The 20,550-nt window shown below is 44.6% G+C and overlaps 1 protein-coding gene across 4 annotated transcripts in view; it reads right to left on the bottom strand.

The window, feature by feature from the left end:
* JPH1 (junctophilin 1) overlaps window positions 1–20,550 on the bottom strand; it is a 76,940-nt gene that overhangs the window by 13,826 nt on the left and 42,564 nt on the right. For all 4 annotated transcript variants that reach the window (XM_033126563.1, XM_033126561.1, XM_033126560.1 and 1 more), the window contains exon 3: window positions 4,176–4,294. In XM_033126563.1, coding sequence (XP_032982454.1) covers window positions 4,176–4,294 — 119 coding nt within the window. The remainder of the gene's footprint in view (window positions 1–4,175; window positions 4,295–20,550) is intronic.

The following is a 20,550-nucleotide window of genomic DNA, read 5'->3' as shown; positions in this document are numbered from 1 at the left end:
CTGGTATGTGGAGGTGAGTCCTTTGGGAGGTGAGGAGGTTTAGATTAATTAGGTCATGAGAGTGGGACCCTTAGGATGGAAAGAATGATCTTATACCAAGAGGACGAGGCTGCAGAGTCCTGACTCTCCACTTGACTTGCACCCAGGGAAGGCCAGGAGGGTACACGGAGAAGACAGTTTATGCTGCATCCTGACCCTGGACGTCAGAGAAGGGGCTCACACCTTCCTCTTTCCTTTCCACCCACGTACCCACCTCCCGCTCCTCGGGGAGAAGGCACCCCCACTTCCCCCCTCTCTCTTTTTAACCTACCTCTTTCTCCTGGGCTTGCTGTCTCCGAACAATGGCTCTCCGTAATACATCTGCCACATTCTGGGGCGGTGTTTCTAACCCATGCCCTGTCACTCCCCCAGAGGGTAATATAAACATTTTACACTCTCCTCAATAGTAAATACAAAATATCTTGACAAAAAGGAAACTGAAGCAGTGGAACGAACAACCGTACATATATATTTCCCCCCTCCCATTCCCACCAGGTCCCACTCCCCCCAGGTTCGAGGGACCACCCAAAGTCTCATCTTACCTTGCCCAGCGTACAAACTCGACTTCACCAGCACTCGAAGCAGAGCCACCCCTGGGGGCAGACTCCCATGGCCACCAAAACTCACAAGACTGATGTGTAACAACGCCAGAAGGCCAATTCATTATTTCACAACCACCAACGCCAATGTCACATAGGCCAGGGGATTTGTACGGCTACCACCAGTGCGTGCTCTGCTTGCTGGTAGACCTCGACCAGAAGCTCAACCCAAATGAGAAGGTTCCGGGGGAACGTGGACTCAGGACCAGGAGCATCACTGAATCCAACATTTCACAGCAGAAGGTGCAGCCCTTTCCTCAGTGGGTGCTCTATGCCAGTCAAGTCATACGCCATTGGCTATAGTTCCCCACCTCCTTCCTCAGAATAGAAATGTCCTCGCCAAGGCAACTGTCAGAGTCCAACGTTCTGGCCAAGGCGCCTGTGTCCTCTGCACGGTGTTTGGATGTGCACGGCCACTTTTTGCCCATGTGACTCTTTTGTCCCCCTATATTTCTTTGGGTGACCAAACTTTTTTTTTTTTAGATGTTTTAATAGGCTCAACCGGGTTACAAGGAAATCTTGCAGTACCAAAACCCAGGCTGTCACTTTATATACCTCTGCGCAGTCTCAGGGGTTCCCTTTAAAATTAAACTCTCACAGGGCAACCTTACTCTCAGTTCTTGGCGGAGGACTCACTGTGTTACTCACACTCATGGCAGTTTAGGTTTCTGTGTGTGTATGCGGTTATCTACACACACATTCACATACGTCCCATTTGTATGCTTTTTCTGATTTAGTAGAATTTAACCCTTTACTCAAAGTCATCCTACAGGGCTACCTTTCTTGCTTAGTTTTTAACTGGACTGTAGAATAATACAGTTTTGAACTAAAAACATTAAGATTTAATGGAAATGGTAGATAACCTCCCACGAAAGTGATCAGAATGTAAGCTACGACCTCGTTTTTCCCAGGGTTAACAACTTCTCTGCATGGCCCCTGCACACCCAACAATGTGTAAATTCTACCCGAGATATGTAAATTAAATAAGCAGCCTGACTTAGAAAAAAGACTTGAAAGCCTAGCTGAGGCCATTAACAAAGAACGAAATCGTAACCATTTGTGATGACATGGCTTGACCTAGAGGGCATTATACTTAGTGAATAAGTCAGACAGAGACAGACAAATGTCATATGATCTCCCTGATATGTGGAATCTAAAGAACAAAATAAACGAACACACAAAACAGACTCATAGATACAGAGAACATTTTGATGGTTACCAGATGGGAGGGGGGGTTGGGTGAAAAAGGGGAAAGGATTAAGAGGTACAAACTGCCCGTTATAAAAACCATCACGGGGATGTAAAGCACAGCATAGGGAATATAGTCAATAACAGTGTAATAACTGTGTAGGGTGCCAGTTGGGTACTAGACTTACCGGGGTGATCATGTCGTAAGTTATATAAACGTCTAATCACTATGCTGTCCACCTGAAACTAATATTGTATGTCAACTGTAATTGAAAAATAAAAGAGTGATGAGAAATGAAAAAAAAAAAAGTCTATCTGATTTGCTCGCCCTGTGAAAGCAGAGGGGAAAATGCCTGAGTTACGCTCCCTTTAGAAGATCAATAATACTCAGCAGAGAGAAGACTTTCCAGAGAGCTGCCAAAGGAAGGGCGGACTGCAGCCCCCCCCCCCCACCCCCCTCAGCTGTTGTCTCACACAGACCCGTTGTCATCTCCTGCTACTGGGATGTATTCATTACGGGCTGACAACTTGCTTCTGTGAAGCCGTTTTCACTCAGAAAGGGTGGAATTACATTTTCCCACAATATTTTTTTCCCCCTCAAATGCTTTTACAACAAGAAAGGCTTTTAAAACCATTTAGTCTGGGAAACTGAGATGAACTTCCGTATCATTTACCTCTTGGTAACACCCAATACAAATCTACAGGGACCCCATTCCCCAACAGAATTAACAACAGATTCTAGAAATTACCATCTGCAGACTACAATAGGAAGTTTGTTTGCTTTCAAAGCCGCTCAAGCCCAGTGCTGATGGTGAAGCAAAATGGTCTCCTGACAACGGCTGCATGATGGGGGCGGGGGATGTGACAGTCCCCCTAGGGTGGCTGAACCCCCAGCTCTCACACCCTACAACATATGGTACTCCAGCGTACTTAGGTACCAGGGAAGTGAGTTCATTTCACACCAGGAAACAGCTGTCTCACCAGACGTCACCATAAAAATCAGAAAGTTTCCCTTTCCCAACAAAATACACATACCTACATATTAAATGATTTCAACTCATCCGGTGGGTTAAAAAGCAACATGAAGGAAAACACCCATTACCACTGGCTGCCTCCCTTGAACGGTTGCAGACATCACTCTGTGACAACTCCATCACGCACCAGGACTGGGCCTTGCCCCAGCCTCTCCCTTATAAAAACGGTCTTCTTAACCGGCTTTCTACTGTCTTCATTCTTTGCGCACACACACACACACACACAGACACACACACACACATACTCACAAAATCACCATGTTATTTCCTTCTCCGTCCTCCACCCTTTATCGTAGCCAAGGATCTTGCTATTTTGTTCACTTTGATTTCCCTGCTTCATGTAGTCACGGTAATGGGCAGTGAGTTCCAGTGTGCTGTCACCCTCCCTGGAACCAAATGTGTACTGAACACATACACGTGTTCAGGGTGCTACTCACCCAGCTGATTGAACAGAAACCAACGCAGAGAAATTCTTTACCAAGAAAATATAAACTTTGACATTTAGAAATTTAGAACATCTTCGGTCCCTTCCCCTAGAAATCTGGCGATCCCTCAATCAGCAGAACGCTGCTGTTTATAAAACACAAAACATACATAAAAGAAACATACACAAAAATGGCTACTGCCATTTTATTAACATCAGCATATTATAGAAAAGGATGGACACAGTCTCCTAGGAAACCACTGGGAAGTGACTGAAATAGTTAAACCGACTGCAAATATTTGTCTACTGATATTTTATAACACTTGAGAGGCAGATAATCAGTATTGATTTCTATGTTTCGAGGCTGTCACTTTCACTGCCTCCATCGTGACACGCATTGCCATCTTAACCTGTGCAGGCCAATCTCTCTTTAAGGGGATACTTCTTTACCTCCTAACGACATTCCTTTGAATTTTAGTTTAAGTGCATTAAAAAAAAAGTCACAGTTCTTACTGGCTCTTCTCTTACTGCTAATGTTACAGGTGCCTCTGATTTGGGGCTATTTGTTACAGCACCTGTAACGGTCACTGAACTGTAACACACTTTCTTAGAATCAGATACTTCTTTTAGACCCTGTGGCCTTTCCTGCCATCAGCTCAGTTTGTTGGTGGGGGAGGGGAAGCAGGACCGGAGATATACCCTGGGGAGAATCTGAGTCTCCAGCGCTAACACTCAGGCTTCAGGAATGATTTGTAACTCTCGCTGTCGCTTGTTTCCTAGTTTTTTCTGGGGTTCATGAAGCACACAACCTTTCAGTGACACGGAAAAGGACCCAAACGGGAAACCGGACGCCACGCTCTTACCTGTTCCATCACAGGACAAGGGGCTTACCTGGTTGGTAGAAGTCCGGCGACAGCTCCCTGGCCACAGCTCTCGCGATGTCGCTCTCCTGGCGGGCAGCCAGCGCAGCCTGGTCCGCGGCGTCAGCTTTCGCTCTGGCGTGCGCGGTCCTGCAGGGAGAACAAAGGGCCCGTCAGCAGGGCGGCACCTGGTTAATTAAGCGCGGACAAGCACACCCGCTGCCGCGGAAAAGAAATGCTAATTGTGATCCTGCAGCACCTGCAACCCCAAGTTTTACAGTCCTGTTGCTGTGACATTTCAAGGGAGACAACATGCACGAAACCACCAATAAATGGCCTCAACCCCTTTTCAGGGCAAAGGAAAGATGAGCATGTCTATACAGCCAGATGCAAACCCTGGTTTTCAGAACTCAGGACATCAAATCGCCTAGGGACTTGGCTTGGGGGTCCTCTCCCAAACCGCGGAGAGTAGAATTAGAGGGCATAAATTAACATAGCGTCCATGGATTTCATTCCCGAGGTGAAATTCGATTAAGAAGGGTCTTCCCAGTGATATGCGGGTATAGTAGCTGGGGGGTTGGGGGCGGGAGCCAGGCAGGGAAGTAAAGCTCTGATTTGTAGCACTGACCCATTTCCGTGGTGTAAACACTCCCACCGTGGCCGGTTTCAGGCGACCAGCGTCCTGTCACTGAACGTGTAGTTGGGAAGAGGGGAGCACAACGGGCTCCCCCAGCCTCAGGGGCAGACCTCAGGGCCTGCTCTAAGGGTACACTCAGCAGGGTTCCCAGGCATCCCTGGAGTTGTTCCTGAAGCACATTGGTTGTGCAAAACAGAAAGGAGACAGGCGGCGGTGGGAGAGGAGGACACGGATGTCTTTCATCTTTCTCCCCTGGCCCAGGGCCACCCTCACTCAGAGACCTTCGATGTTTCTGGAGGGCTGGGACTCAGGACAACGCAGCAGGGACAACATGGGACTTGTTCTGGCAACAACAGGGGAACCGATGTCTGCCTGCCTGAGAAGAGGGCATTCGAAGGGCCTGACCGAGACGCTGGGCCACCTGCTCCCACAGGAGACCTTGTCCAGTTAGCACTTAGATGATCACAGCACCTGGTTCTTACGGCAAACGTTCTACGTTGCCTATTTTATTAGAACAGGCAGGGCGGCAGGTAATCAGTAAAACTTAATCAAGTCTAAAAAAGGTGCTTGGACTTCTGTCAGAGACGAGAACAGGAGGGAGAAGCGGGGAGATGGCACCGTGCCCTCACTGCTCTTTGGAGAGAAAACACAGAGGCGAGCAGACGGTCTGTGGGACGAGACTGTAGGAAGAAGGAACAGGAGGATGAGGTCTGACCTGAGACCATGGGGCTGACTGGTAGGGGGCCCCACTCTCAAATTACTTTTTCCAACTGTCCCCTCTTGTCCTCTGCTCTCACAGGGCCGTTTCACTCCTACTTAGGACCCAGCTGAGCCTGGGGGCTTGATGGACCAGACGCAAGCTTCGCGATCCCTGAGAATTTAAAGTTTTGGTCTTTTGTGGTATGGCCCGTGCAAAGAACACTGCCTGGCACATAGTGTTCATTGAGGGCTCACTTTATAAAGAAAGGAATGAATGATGCTGCCTTAGAAACAGCTGAGTAGTTACTTAAAGATGAATGGACTGACAAGACTACAGAGGAAGTAAAAAGACCAGTGAGTGGTTGCCAAGGATTGAGGTGAAAGTGGGCGAGGGATGGATGGGTAAATCACGGGCTATTTGGGGCAGTGAAACTATTCTGTGCGATACTGTAACGGGGAACACACGACCTTTTGCATTTGCCAAAGCCTACTGCACTGTACAAAGAGTGAACCCTAAAGTAATTCACCGACTCGAGTGACCGTGTTTCCCGGAAAATAAGACCTAGTGGGACCATCAGCTCTAATGTGTCTTTTGGAGCAAATGTTACTATAAGACCTGTCTTATGTTATATAAGACCTGGATTTATAATATATTAAAATAAGACTGGGCTTATATTAATGTTTGCTTCAAAAGATGCATTAGAGCTGATGGTCCGGCTAGGTCTTATTTTCGGGGAAACATGGTAATCCTACTGTATCAACATTGGGTCATCAATTGTGCCGAATGCCCCCTCTAATGCAACGTGTTAATAGGGGGACGCTCTGGGTCTACGGAGAGGAGATGTGTGGGGACTCCTTGTACTCTGCTCAATTTTTCTGTACAGTTAAAACTGCTCTAAAAAATAAAGTCTATTAAAAAAGAGTGGATCAAGGTCCATTAATCAAAACTGTTACCTCTGAATCCCGGAGGGTGTTTTAGATGATCTCTGTCTAAAGGGTATCATGAAATGGAGAGAAAATCAGGAGTGTTCGAATGGATTCCTAAACAACCGGCTTCGTAACCCCGGCAGGGCAGCCATCACCAATGACAGGTGATGCTTCAGTCCCATGCATCGTGCCTGATAATCAGCAGGTGCCCTCTGGTATATTCTTTCAGTTTCCCAGAATCTCAACTCCTTTCTCCCAGAATTATTTTTCGTTTTGCCTGCTATTCTTAGCCAGAGCCTCATTATGTCTGGTATCATAATTAATGGAACCGTGAGAGTACAGTTGCAGTGCCTTGTAATAAAATCTCCTAGCCCTTCAATGATCAATTTATGAAACTCAAGTACAAACACCTTATTTGGATACAATCATGATCAAATAAAATGGTCAAATAAAATGGTAGGATTATTTTTGCCGCTTTTTACAATGTGCCGAACTAGAGAACAGCTTAGCCTTTCTGCAACTATATTTGGGAAGCATAACATCAGTGAAGCCTTGACCCTTGAAAGTTTTATCTGCTCTTTCATGTAAGACCAAACGGGGAGGGGACACCTTTCTATCTAGTGCCCGTCCCTGGGTCAAGGTTCCCTGCTCAGCTGGCTCAGCTGAGTCAAAACCATGTGCAAAGCTGAAACCAGAGGTCTGCCTGGAGCTTTCGGTAGCTGTGCATCTGATCACAAGCCAAAGAGAACAGAAACTTACTCGGAGTTTGGTGTCACCACCAGCTTTGCGTGGCCAGGCCACGGCTATGTCCAGATGTTGCCTGGGGGGCAAAACTCTGGCTCATGTTAGTGAATTCATGGGTTCCAACTCCAGGCTCAGTTCCAGAGCAACACATGACCCTTTTAATCAGTCAGCCTGTAGGACGTGCCACCATTCATGGGTTGGGGGCATGGGGGTTCAGGGTGGTCAGTCGGGGGTGATCAGTCCTGCTGCTGTAGCTGGTTACATGGAAAACATATACACACAGAAGGGGCAAGCGTCCCCATGTGCCTTTCATTCACTCAAAAGACTGCTGCCATCACGGATGTTTGGACTCTCCTCAGCCTCCAAATACCATCAGCACATCCACTTTCTCCAGAAAATGCAGCAAGCAGTAAGTGAAAAGCAACCTCTCTTGGGCGATTGCCACTGACTTTCTTGCAGGGTCATATTTTTATAAGTAAACCAAAGCTTTAACTTGTAGCGAGTTACTATGTATGAGTGAAGAGACGCAGACACCTCGGCAGCTGGCTAAGCTCACACAGCAGCTAAGTGACTCCCTCCTGGACACGAGCCCTGCAAAGGTCGCCTGTGAACAGCCGAAACAGTCAATGTTGGCGTCACCTGCATTAAGAACTTGACTACAACTTATTTCTCCCATCAGTGATTTAAAGAGTATCTGAGTGTTTTGTTTTTTTTTTTCCTTTAATGATCGAAACAGTGTTTCATGAACTCTTAAGCCATCTTTCTCAGAACAACGTATAGTCTGGCTTCCCAATATTTATTAAACATAATAATATTTATGCCAAAAACACGCATACAAACAATACATGCCCAGCTAAGGTAACATGTGGGTCCCCATATGCCTTCCCCAATTTCTCCCTTTCTAACATAGCTGATAATGATTTCCATCTACAATGTACAATTCCGCTGAAGACAAAATGTATACGGTATTTACACATTTTGCTAGTTCTACTTTTCATACATTTTCTCCCCAACAATAAACTGCTTCAAAAGATATGCTGATTTTGGTGTCTTTTGAAATTTGTTACCTATGAAATCAAAGTTTCCTGGTCTGACTCTGATGGCTGAGGCCATAATTTATTTGGTTCAGGGGTTGTACAGGTGATTTGCTCTGACGTCCAAATAGTTAGAGAAAATGAGCACAATTTAAAAGTAAGAGCGATTGGTCATAAGAGCCTGAGCCTCAGTTGATGCGACACCGTTCTCCCAGTGGCTCAAGCCAAAACCCCTTGAGTCACCCTGATGCCTCCCCTTCTCTCACACGCCACACATCCACGGTCAGCAAATCCAGTTGGCACTACCTCCAATATATGTCCCCAATCCAGCCATTCCTCGTTCTCGCCACTGCTCCTGCCCTGCCCACATCACTGCCATCTCTCGCCAGGCTTCCTGCAAAGGCCGATCTGACCTCCCTGCTTCCTATCCTCGCTGGCGACCCTTCTGTGCCCCTTTCCGGTTCTCTCGAAAATGCCTGACAATAACCAAAATTCTTTCCTGGGTGATGGCATTACGCGAAGAAAACGCAAAATATACGACCCATTAATTAGCCTTTCTTTTTTGGACGGTGACATTCATGGATGAGAGACCTAGATTTGCGAAAACCGATGATCTTGTGCACACATTTGTAGCCCTTTTAAAGAAGAAATCAGTCTGGTAAGCAAGGAATGGTCTCGATCCGAATAAAACCGGGTGGCTCCACAGAGGTCAGTTAAAAGCAGGGGCCCGATTGCTAAGTCCCTGCACCTGTAAGGAAATGGTCTTTCAATTTGGATTTGGTTCTCTGATAAAACCGACCGGGCAAGGCTCAGCACGTACTTCTCCAGCTAAGGGACATGGGGTCCCTTGGATGTCTGGCCCAACTTCTACCTTTCAGTCTTTTTATACATCTATTCACTGACATAGCTGACGACAATTTCAATCTAGAAAGGACAATGATTCTCGTCCAGGAGATCAAAAATTAAACCACATGATTTTTTAACTATCATAGGACTGTCTTCAGAGAATCATCATCATATCACACCCTTGGCTTTTCATCGAGGGCAGACCACGGTTCGTATGAAGAATGGTTCCATACCTTGTGTAAAATGCGGTCCACTGTTTGAACCCGTATCACTGTCATGTTCAGAAAGATCTAGGCGGTACATTCCTCTTCAAGGTCACTGCCAGGAACAATTTGGACTCTGATAATAAACTGGTGTGCTTCCTTGTGCCATAGACGAGAACTACACACTTGGCTGTTTCTCTTCTTGTGAAGGCCACGGGGAAGCTTGGAGCAAACCTACCCTCAATGTACGTGTATGGTGACCTTCCCTAATGACATGGCTTTAACATCCCCCAGTGCCAGGAATACTCCTACATATGCAACCCATCATTAGGCCCTTGCAAACCCTTTTTGGAAACTGGCAAGATAGGGGAAAAAGTTACTGGCTCCCTAAGGTCTTGTTGTACTGTTTTCTGGACCCAGCCCCTCACGGTACGCTGACGCTCAGCGACGTGTCGAGAAACTTGGGGACAGTACAACCTACGAGTCAACTTCCTGTATAGGATTTTCTTCTATACCCAGAATATTGTCAAGCTTGGAAAATACGTCCTCATTCTTAAGTAGTTTGCAGACTTCATGCCCTAACATTTGACCGAACTTAATAAGCTTAAGGGCCGTGCTCTCTGGATAGGTCAGGTCCAAATGCACCTTTCTAATCAGTGGAAATATACCAAAGAATTATCTCTCTTCTACTTTATTGGTTTATAAAATTTATCTGGAATTTGCTTTCCCGTGCAATTTATGCATTGAGGAAAACTGGATGTAAAAAAAAAAAAAAAAAAAACAACTTAAGGGATGTTTTATTCTTGAAATAATTTTTAGAAAAATAGTCCTTTTTAATGGGGGTTTTTTTAAAGTTCAGAAACAATACCACTAAATAAGATTAAAACTTCACTTTGAAATAGAATCACCTGCAACCCAATGAATGGGAGAAAATATTTGCTGACCACATATCTGATAATAGGTTAGGTTCTAGAAAAATCTAATAAAAACCTCCCACATCTCAACAACAACAACAATTAAAAATGGGCAATGGACTGGAAAAGACATTTCTGTAAAGATGACATACAAGTAGCCAATAAACACATGAAAAAATGTTCAACATCATTAATTATAACGTACGTGCAAATCAAAATCATAATGAGATCCACCTCATAGTCACTAGGACGGTTACTATTAAAAAAAACCCCACAAAAAACAACCCAGAAAATAACAAGTGCTGGCGAGGATGTGGAGAAATGGGAACCCTTGTACACTGCTGGTGGACGTGTAAAATGTTGCAGCTGCTGTAGAAAACAGTGTGGTGGTTCCCCCCAAATTAAAAATAGAATTACCATATGATCCCTCAATTCCATTCCTGGCTATATACCCAAAGAACTGACAGCAGAGTCTCAAAGAGGTATCTGTACACCCAGGTTCACAGAAGCGTATTCACAACAGTCAAAAGGGGGAAACAACCCAAGTGTCCATCAGCAAATGAATGGATAAACACAATGTGGTCGATACGGCCATGCATTGCATAACGACGTTTTGGTCGATGACACATAGATGGCGGTGGTCCCATAAGATTGTATAATGGCGCTAAAAAATTCCCATCCTCGTGAGCTCGTAACTGTGGTAACATTGTGGCGTGAGGCATTCCTCACACGTTTGTGGTGATGCTGGTGTGAACAAAGGTGAATGTGCTGCCAGGGGCATAACAGCTTAGCACATACGATTACAGTCGGAAGCTAGACCATGTAGGTTTACATGAGTACGTACGCTCCTTGATGTTCACACAACGACACGGCCACCCGACGATGCACTTCTCAGAACATATCCCCCTCCTTAAGCTGTGCATGACTGTACGTACGTAGAATAATAGTCAACCTTAACAGGAAGGAAATTCTGACACCTGCTACAACGTAGCTGGACCTTGAGGACACTATGCTAAGTGAAATAAGCACGAAGATTGCACGACTCCATTCCTATGGTACCTAGAAGAGTCAAATTCATAGAGACAGAAAGGAGAAGGGTGGTTGCCAGAGGCCGGCGGGACGGAGAACGAGGAATTAGGACTTAAGGGGTGTAGAGGTTTAGTTCTGAAAAGATGAAAAAGTTTTGGAGATCTGCTGCATGACAATGTGAATGCAGTTCACACTACTGAACTGTACACTTACAAATGGTTCAGAGGCTCAATTTTAGGTTCTAGTTTTAAAAAGAGAGAAAACACACTCACTGATGTACAAGTATTTCTAGAGCGTCGTATGTGTCCAGCAGAAGTGAGGTGGAAAGGCCAAAGGCTGGGCTCAGCTGAGTGGTCGGTCGCACTAACCCCGGCCAGCGCATGTGGTGGGCTGAGGGCACTGGCTGTAAGACCAGGAGTAGCCGAAGGCCATTTTAAGGGAAGAACGCTCAGAACTTTGAAACATGAGGGCAGCCTCCCTGTCTGTGTTGCCAGCTCTTAACATAAGGCCCGGCACAGAGGCGGTCCTCAGCAAATACTGGTGGAACGGCGAAATGGGGAAGAAGGAGAGAAACATAAAAGATAACCCCAGGAATTCTAACTTGGTTCTCCAGATGAATGACTTTCCTACAGAAATTGTGCAGGTGGGATGGGGACACAAACGGAAGGTGATGACAAGTCCACTTTCGGACGAGCAGGATCTGACATGACACAGGCATTCATGGTTGGAAATCCGGGGCTGCCAGGCTAAGCAAAGGTCCAGGTCAGAAACAGGAAGGGGGGCATCTGACCTCAAAAGATGAGTTCACGAAAGGTGGACGAACCCATCGAGTGAGTCCAGAAAGCAAAGGTCTCAGGCCAGAGACAAGAGTGTCCAGGGGACTTGGGAGGCACCGGTATACAGGTGGAAAGTGAACTTCCCATAGAACCACCCAAAGTTCTTCCTGGAGAAATCTGTGTTCCTCTTAGGAGTTAAGTGGGCCAGATGGGACTCTGTCCCCTCTCTGGGGCAGCAGCACTGACTGGCTGACTTACGTGGAGTCGCTGTGACTGTGCGGTTAGAATCAGAGGGAGGGATAGTTTGCCAGTCCTGCCATGTGCTGGAGAAAGCTGAGGGCTGTAAGGAGGCCACCAAATGCGCTAAGAACCTTTGAGAAGGCAGTCTGAACCAGAAGGCCACAGCAGAAGCCAGACCCAAGGGGGTTGGTGAGCAAGGGGGCAGAGGAAGCAGAGCAAGCAGGTGTGGGCCACAGGCTGGAGACTTCTGACCCAGAAAGAAAGGGGGAGATTTGGACGATAACCAGAAGGATGAGCTGGACCAAGGCAAAACACGCTTTACTCGTATCTTAAGAAAACGAGAGCTGATCCTGCCATAAGGCGGGAAGAAGAAAGATGCTCAGAGAACAGGACGAAGAAGCTTTGAGAAGATAACAACTGTTGGAGTCAGGTCTGAGATAAAGCAAAAGAAGGGGAGAAATATAAGAACAGTGAAGGGTTGATCCAGTGTTTTAAAGAGATGTGAAAGATCCTAAGCCTGAAGGAGACAGGGAGAGCTGTGGGCTTTGGAACAGACCTGGGTCCAATCCCCAGTTTAAGCCTGAAGGAGACAGGGAGAGTTGTGGGCTTTGGAACGAGACAGACTTGAGTCCAATCCCCAGTTTATCACATACTGGCTGTGTCATCTTCATTTCCTTACCTGTAAAACGGGGATGATGTTATCTTGCAGAGTTGTTCTGGATCAGAACAGCTTTATATGAAGTACTTAGCGCTAACTTAGAGAGGATAGTGAGTCGATACGTGGCCATTCATCTTCTGCTGAAATTTAGGGTTGGTGGGAAGAATGTGGGGGCTTAAAGAAGGGAACATTTGGAAGCGACACTGCATGCAAGTTTTACGGAAGGAAGGAGGATTAGAATTGCTGAATGGGATCAGAAACACCTGACTTTAGGTCTCAGCAGAAAAAGTAGAAGGTAGTCTTGATGCAGGTAGAGACCCCAGCAAGAAGGATGGAGGGCACCACCACACAGCTCTGGGTAGGCAGGAGGGCACATGCCGGGTGGCGTCCGGGCCAGAGGAAACAGAAAGGGTCAAGTTAGGATGAAATGAAAACTGGGGAGGTAACCTGATAACTGTCAAGTCATATGAATGCAGCCTATTATTACAGTTTTAGGTGCTTTTAAATAGAGTGAAATAAGGCTTTATCTATCCTTCCTATGGCAAATGCTACAGAAACGACCTTATTCTGACTAAATCTGGCTTACTACTAAAGGGTACACCTTTAGCTCAAATTAGCAGCTAGTAGGTTTTTGGTAACAAAAGGTAGGTCAACGTATTTTAAAACAGAGGCATATTCCGTAAAGCGAAACCAGATGTAATCATGACGACGCTTTCCTTTTAGTGCCATCCCAGAAACATCTGGAGGTGCCGGATAAGAACTTTGCAACTTTCAGTACCTGAGAAGACCTTCTGGGCAGCGGCGATGAGAATTGTCAGGTCCGTGCTGTTTTCGTTTGCACACCAGTGTGGTTTTGCTTCTTGTTCTTTACCCCTGGTCCTTTATGGGTACAAATTAAAGTATGACGAAGAATTCGAGCAATTTAAGACTATCTACTTGGTCAACACACATGATGGCAGTGAGCACTGTTTGGCTGAGGGGGACCCAAACTCCACTTACTGCTTCAAACACCCATTAAATACACGCTCCGTGGTGCTCAAACCCTTCCATTTTATAAATCCTTATACATTTTTAGAACATTAAGCAAACATCGCTCACACTTTCAAAATGACAGGCATCCTTTAGAATGCCTCCTTCACAACTCACAACGGAAACACATTCTCTCAGGTAATAAAATACCCATTTTCTATCTTTATATTACCGAAAATGGCTCTCTAAATCCTGTAACTAGGTGTAGCGACGACTGTTAACTAGTCTCATTGTGGTGATTATTTGGCAGTATACACAAATATTGAATCACTATTCTGTACAGCTGAAATCAACGTGTGTCAATTATACCTCAATAAAAAATAAATTGTATAAATTATAAAAAAAATTTAAGAGAATAAAACTAATATCAGTATCACACACATTAAAAAAATGTCTGTCTAAAAACCTAGAATCTACCAGTTTACCACTTCCCTTTGCTCTGTCTAGCTATGCCGAAATAATGAACAAGAAAAGGACCCGATCCTCTACGGGGCATTTGATGCTGCACGGTCTGAACAAGAATTTGCTTGGGGCTGGCTACGCAAAACCATCCGGCATCTTAAGCTCCGTTGCACTCAACGTACATGTCTTGAAGTTGAGTTTATGAGAGAACCGCTTTTCGAGGAATGCCCAAATCGTGAGGATTTCGTTATTTTTCTCAGCAAACTAGTTTTCTTCACTTTGTGTTTCCTTGTAGGAATTGCAATTCAGCTACAATGTCCATTTACTTCATGCTTGGTCTGTGACAAGGAAATCACTCAATAGTTCAGCTAAGAAGTCCGTGACTATTTTCACTTTAAATCTTCAGTTCTTTGCTGCAACAGACATGGGGACGATAATCTAACGAGCATCAAGGATGTGCTCTATGTTACGCTTCTAGTTACAAGGAAGTGACTCCTGAAAGATCTGCTTTACTAGATTGAAAAACACAACTGGAACTGGAAAGGCCTCCGAGAGCCCACATGGTCCCTCCCCTGGGGTCAATTACTCTGCTCTTCTGCAGGGGTTGGAGACTCAGAGAGGCTGAGGGACATATTCAAAGTCACACAGCAATTCAGTAGGATGAATGGGCAGAACCCAGGTCTTCCAACCTGTGTGGCCATGTTGTGAAGAGATTTCTGTGCTACTGTCTTCCAGATTTTGCTTTAGCAAACATTCTATTTAATCATTTCATCTTCTAGTTATATTTTTTTCTGCTATAAAAATTCATTCATATCCATAGGTCTATCTTCCTATATTCATGCTTTCTCTTTGAGTCTGTTGCCTTCTTTATTCCTCTGTTCAATACTTTAATTTTAATAGAGTTACGATTCCCATTGAAAAATGCAAATTTTGAGCTTCTTCCTCTTACATAGATTTTAAAACCAGTTTTGGCTGGCTTTCAAATGAAATAACACAGCTTAGAAACCATCTTGCTGGAAACTATAGGAAAGATTTGGTTTTCATCAAGGTTATTCTTTAGCAGGAACATTTTTAGGTGGTGTTAAAAATACTGCAGATTCATCCAACTCAGGATTGCCTTCCCCAGATCACCAAATTAGTAATTAGTGCCTCCAAATTTAAAAGGAAATATCACGAGATCATCCAATTCTTCCTGAAGTCTTAGAAAGTTTTCTTCTTTTTTCCTTACGAAAATCTAAAACAATTTGTTGTGATTTTTACCTGTTTTCAGTCTTTGCGTGTTAAACTGAGAACAGAAATTTTTCATCCCAATACTCAACAGATAAAATGATAGCTCATCCAAAGACACAGAGAAAAATGGAGGCAGAAACAAATACATAAACCAGGGCAACTGGTTTCCTGTTTAGGGCTTTTACGTAAAAGTAACACTTGGTACAATTTGGGGGTGGAGTGGGGACAAAGGCAGTTTTGAAGATGAATACACGTACATTGAGATCAAAATGTATACGCCTCCTTCATCAGAGATAACGGTAGACGTGCAAGGCAGGACTCAAATAAAGTAAGTAAAATAATGTTAAAATCTGGTTCAAATAATAGGAATATTTTCCTTCTGTCAGTGATCTGCTTCAATACTACATCCTTATGGTGCTTATAATACTTGGATTTTTCTGGACCAGGAGCCTGCTAGACACATTTTGGTGAACTTTTAACCTTTATTTTCCTTCATGATGGAATTAATTGACTCTCGAGCCTGGGATTCGTGCCTGCTGGGAGGATGGAAAGACGCCTGCTGCAGCCACTGGGGAATGCGGGTCTCCTTCCGCCGACTCCATTCCTTAGTGACAGATGCATGAACTGGAATGGAACGACTCCTCACCCGTCCGAGATCCACACTGAGCCCCAAGAATTTCCAGAGGAATGCCAGGCAGAGAGGGAATGCTGTACACCCCCCAAACCAGGGCGGAATTCAGGCTGTGATTGGCATTAAGGTAAGAATGTCTTCTGAGGTCCAAGAATGCAAAATCTACTGACTGCTGTCTTGGAGCTGGGGGAAAGGCGGGCGGCACTCGGGAGGGGCAGGGAGTGACCTGCCAAACCACAAGGCCTGCCCACCCGAGTCGGGCGTTTGTAGGGAGCTGTCAGCATCAAGGTTCAGGGCCTTACCTGCTTCTCTCAGCTGTGCCAGAGGCCCCGGGTCCACCTCAGTGCAGCGGGCTATGCTTCCCAAGTTAGATTTTCCGAATGTGCTAAATTTTAGCCAGTGTCAGGAGTATTGCAAATAGGTCTGCTTCCTTTTCAAAGCCATCGTAGCATCTACTGAAATGACAACAGTCTTGGCGACAAAAGGATGGGTCCTTGCCTTACGGTTGCTGTGTGTTATCTCAAGTGGGAACGTGAAAAATCCTCTTGCATGTAAGGTAGAGAACCCTGGAGCCACGAGAGGGTCTGTAGGATTCTGGTAGAAACCTGTACAATGCATTTATACACAATTTTGGACCCAAATAATGCTGCACTGGACACAATGGAATATGACACTTCATATTCTTCACTGTGTTCCGGCATGGATGAAATGGGGCACAGAAAGCCGTTTTACAGCTTTATGTGGAATCCCTTTGGGTCAACCTGTTACCATGCCAACGTAAGGGCCATTAAGGAAAGGCGAGGCCCGTAAGAGTTAATCATGACGTCCAAGACAAGCCCATCCTTTTCTCTTAAACTATTTCAAAAAAACTGAAGAGGCAGGAATGCTTCCAAAGTCATTCTGCAAAGCCAGTATTACCGTGATACCAAAACCAGACGAAGGCATTCCAGAAAAAGCAAATTACAGGCCACTATCCTTGATGAACATAGATACAAACATTCTCAACAAAATATTAGCAAACTGGATTCCACAATACATTGTACACGATGACCAAGTGGGATATGCCTCAGTTATTCAAGGATGGCTCAACATCTGTAAATCGATATGAATAACAAATTAACAAAATGAAGGTTAAGGTCAGTCGCTTTAATAAGTGGTGTTGGGAAAACTGGACGGATATATGTAAAAAAACACGAAATTGGACTACTTTCTTATACCATATATAAAAACAAACTCAAAATGGATTAAAGACTTAAATGTAAGATCTGAAACCATAAAACTAGAAGGAAACATCGGCAGTAAACTCTGACATGGGTTTTAGCAATGTATTTTTGAATGTATCTCCTCCAGCAAGGGAAACAAAGGAAAAAATAAATGGGACTACATCAAACTAAAGAGTTTTTGCACAGTGAAGGAAACCATCAGCAAAACAAAAAGACAACCTACTAAACAGAGAAGATATTCACCAAAGATGCATCCGATAAGAGGTTACCATCCAAAATATATAAGGAACTCTTACAACCTAACACTAACCCCCGACCCCCACAAACAATCCAATTAAAAAACAGACATTTTTCCCAAGAGGACACACAGATGGCCAGTAGACATACGAAAAACTGCTCAACGTCACTAATCATCAGAGAAATGCAAATTAAAACCACAATGAGATCACCTCACACCTGTCAAAATGACCATCACCAAAAAATACACAAGTGTTGGCGAAGATGTGGAGAAAAGGGAACCCTCGTGCACTGTTCGTGGGATTGCAAATTGGTGCAGCCACCATGGAAAATATTATGGAGATTTCTCAAAAAAAAATTAAAAACAGAACTAGAGCTGCCATATGAGCCAGCAATTCCACGCTGGGTATTTATTGGACCCAGCCACCTACACGTCCATCCACAGATGGCTGGATAAAGAAGAAGTGGTACATATATACATAATGGAATATCATGCAGCAATAAACAAAGAATAAAATCTTGCCATTTGCAACAACATGGATGGAGCCAGAAGGTATTATGCTAAATGAAATAAGCCAAAGACAAATTCCGTAGGCTATGACTTACAGGTGGAATCTAAAAAACAAAACAAATGAATAAACAAAACAGAAACAGACGCACAGACATAGAGAACAAACGGATGGTTGCCAAAGGGGGAGGGGGTTGGGGAGATGGGTACAATAAAAAACATATAAATAAAGCTCACTTTCACATAAAAAAAGATCTCTAGGTCTCCTTTTATAAATAGACCTGGGGGTAGGGTGGGGGTGGGGGGACCAAGGCCATCTTGAAGAGGCCTCCATTCCCTGAGGAGCGTGTGAGGGTCTCCACTGTCACGCAGATAGGGCTTCTTCCCGGGAGGAAGTGGAATGCCCTGGAGAATGGCACCCGTTCCAGAGTAAGGAGAGTGAAGAAGCCCCTGTGCTCGGCAGACAAGGAGCACGAGAGAGCACACGGGAGCCAGTGGCTGGCGAGTGGCTTGCTGCTGGCATCCATGCTGTTCGGAGCTCTTACAGATGTCCCTCATGCCCCACTCTCCTGTCTTCCGATGGATTCTTCTCCAGGTTTCAGATCACTTTTGCAATTGGTTCCCTAAAATAATCACCATTGGCCTGTCTCTCCTGACATCTTTACATCGCTATCCAAATCCTCCTTTCATGATCCACTCCTAATGTTTTCTACCCGAAATAAAACCTCAACCTACTTCATGATTCACCAATGTCTAGACATGCTTTTAAATTAGTTGCTACTCTGGACACACACAATTCCACTTAATTCTGGATACCATGCTCATTTTTCTTTCCCTACTTATAATTTATATTATACATCTCGCCACCTGTTCTGAGCCCTCTGCAATTCTGGTGGTGAAACGAAAGCTTGTTTTCTCTTAAAGTTCTCCCTGGCAGATGGGTACTGCTGGCAAGAGTCAATCGTCAGTATGAAACTGCTCTGCAATGCTTTTCTGAGCTCTCCCCGCACCCACAGCTCAAAGAGTGACCATGCGTGGTCAAGTGAAAATGCAGAAGGTTCCGACGCTGCTCTGAGAGAGAGGCCTGTCACGCCCCAGGTTCTGAGACACTGCAATAAGTCACCACAGTGTCACATTTTAGCCTGACACATTACTTCTTGCAATTTACTTGTTACAATTTCTTTTCCATGGTGCCGGCTGAACTGCAGAAAACAGCTTATCTATCTTGGTTCTAAAAGTCTGAAACTAATTTTTGAAGCAGACCTCTTTCACTTTAAATATAATGAAAAGACCTAGGATGATGATTTTTAAAATCTGCTCTGTCATCGTAGAAGCAACTATCAATTGTGACTATCAATTTAAATGCTATGAGAAGGTGAAAATTCCTATCGTGACCATTTCTAATGCAGAATGAAATGTCTGTGTGGTAGATTCCGTACGATAGTGAATTTTGGGGGAAGCACACATAAACACACATAAATATATAATATATACATTTTAATATGTATATTTGATTGAAATATATATTTGCACCACCAAAGGTTAAACACTATTATATGTGTCTGAGGTTTTTATTTGTTCTCATTTGGGGCAAATACTTAACTATACTTATTATCTAATGATTTTTTTTTTTTTTTTGCTTTTGGTGAATCTCAGTGACCATGAGAGTTGGAATGAAGAGAAAGTTAAAAAACCAACCAAACGAAAAATTTCAGGAATGAATAACTGAAGTGAAATATTAGCAAAAACTCTTGTACTGACTGCTACCACGGCCCTGGCAACTAGTTACATCAGGACTGCTCATACTTTTAAATTAGTTTCATTATGTACAGTACCAGGCTCCTTTGTCAAATAAGGCTTTGGGACAGGGTTATTACGTAATTCAATTTATGGGCTCAAAAGGTCTCCTGTGCCTGGCAAACCTAATTGCAGGGGGATTGTGCTTGAGTTTTGATGAGAAATCATTAAACTGGGATTCAGTAACCAGATATTCACTTAAAAATAAGAATACAGCACATTTGCATTCAGTTTTTGGAGTACCCTCCCAAGCTTCTGACGGCCGTACCCAGTGTTGTCTTCTGCGGGACGCAGTGGGAACTGACGTGACCTGAAATGTAGGTTCTGAAGCAGGATTACGGGGGGCCTACCTGCTGTTATTCTCTGAGCCTGCACAACCCGTCTTTCCCGTCCCTTAGCCATCTCTTGGCAAAGAGCCCCCCTCCCTGCCATTTGCCATTTGTCCTGGGCTATTTTAATTCTGGACAGACTGCGATAGTAGCTATATTTAAATCAGCCTGCTTGGTGAAGAAACACGGCAAATGCCTGTGGCACCCTTTTTCCCTTTTTGACATAATCCAATCGTGCTCTGGCTTTGAGTCAAGCTGTGTGAGATTCTGTGCCGTACACACTGGCTGAGCTCCCGCTCCCTGCGTCCAGGTG

The sequence above is a fragment of the Rhinolophus ferrumequinum genome, chromosome 14 (assembly GCF_004115265.2).
Source record: "Rhinolophus ferrumequinum isolate MPI-CBG mRhiFer1 chromosome 14, mRhiFer1_v1.p, whole genome shotgun sequence".
NCBI classification, from domain to species: Eukaryota; Metazoa; Chordata; class Mammalia; order Chiroptera; family Rhinolophidae; genus Rhinolophus; species Rhinolophus ferrumequinum.
Note: the sequence above shows the minus strand (reverse complement) of the source record. Positions and strands in the feature narration are given on the sequence as shown.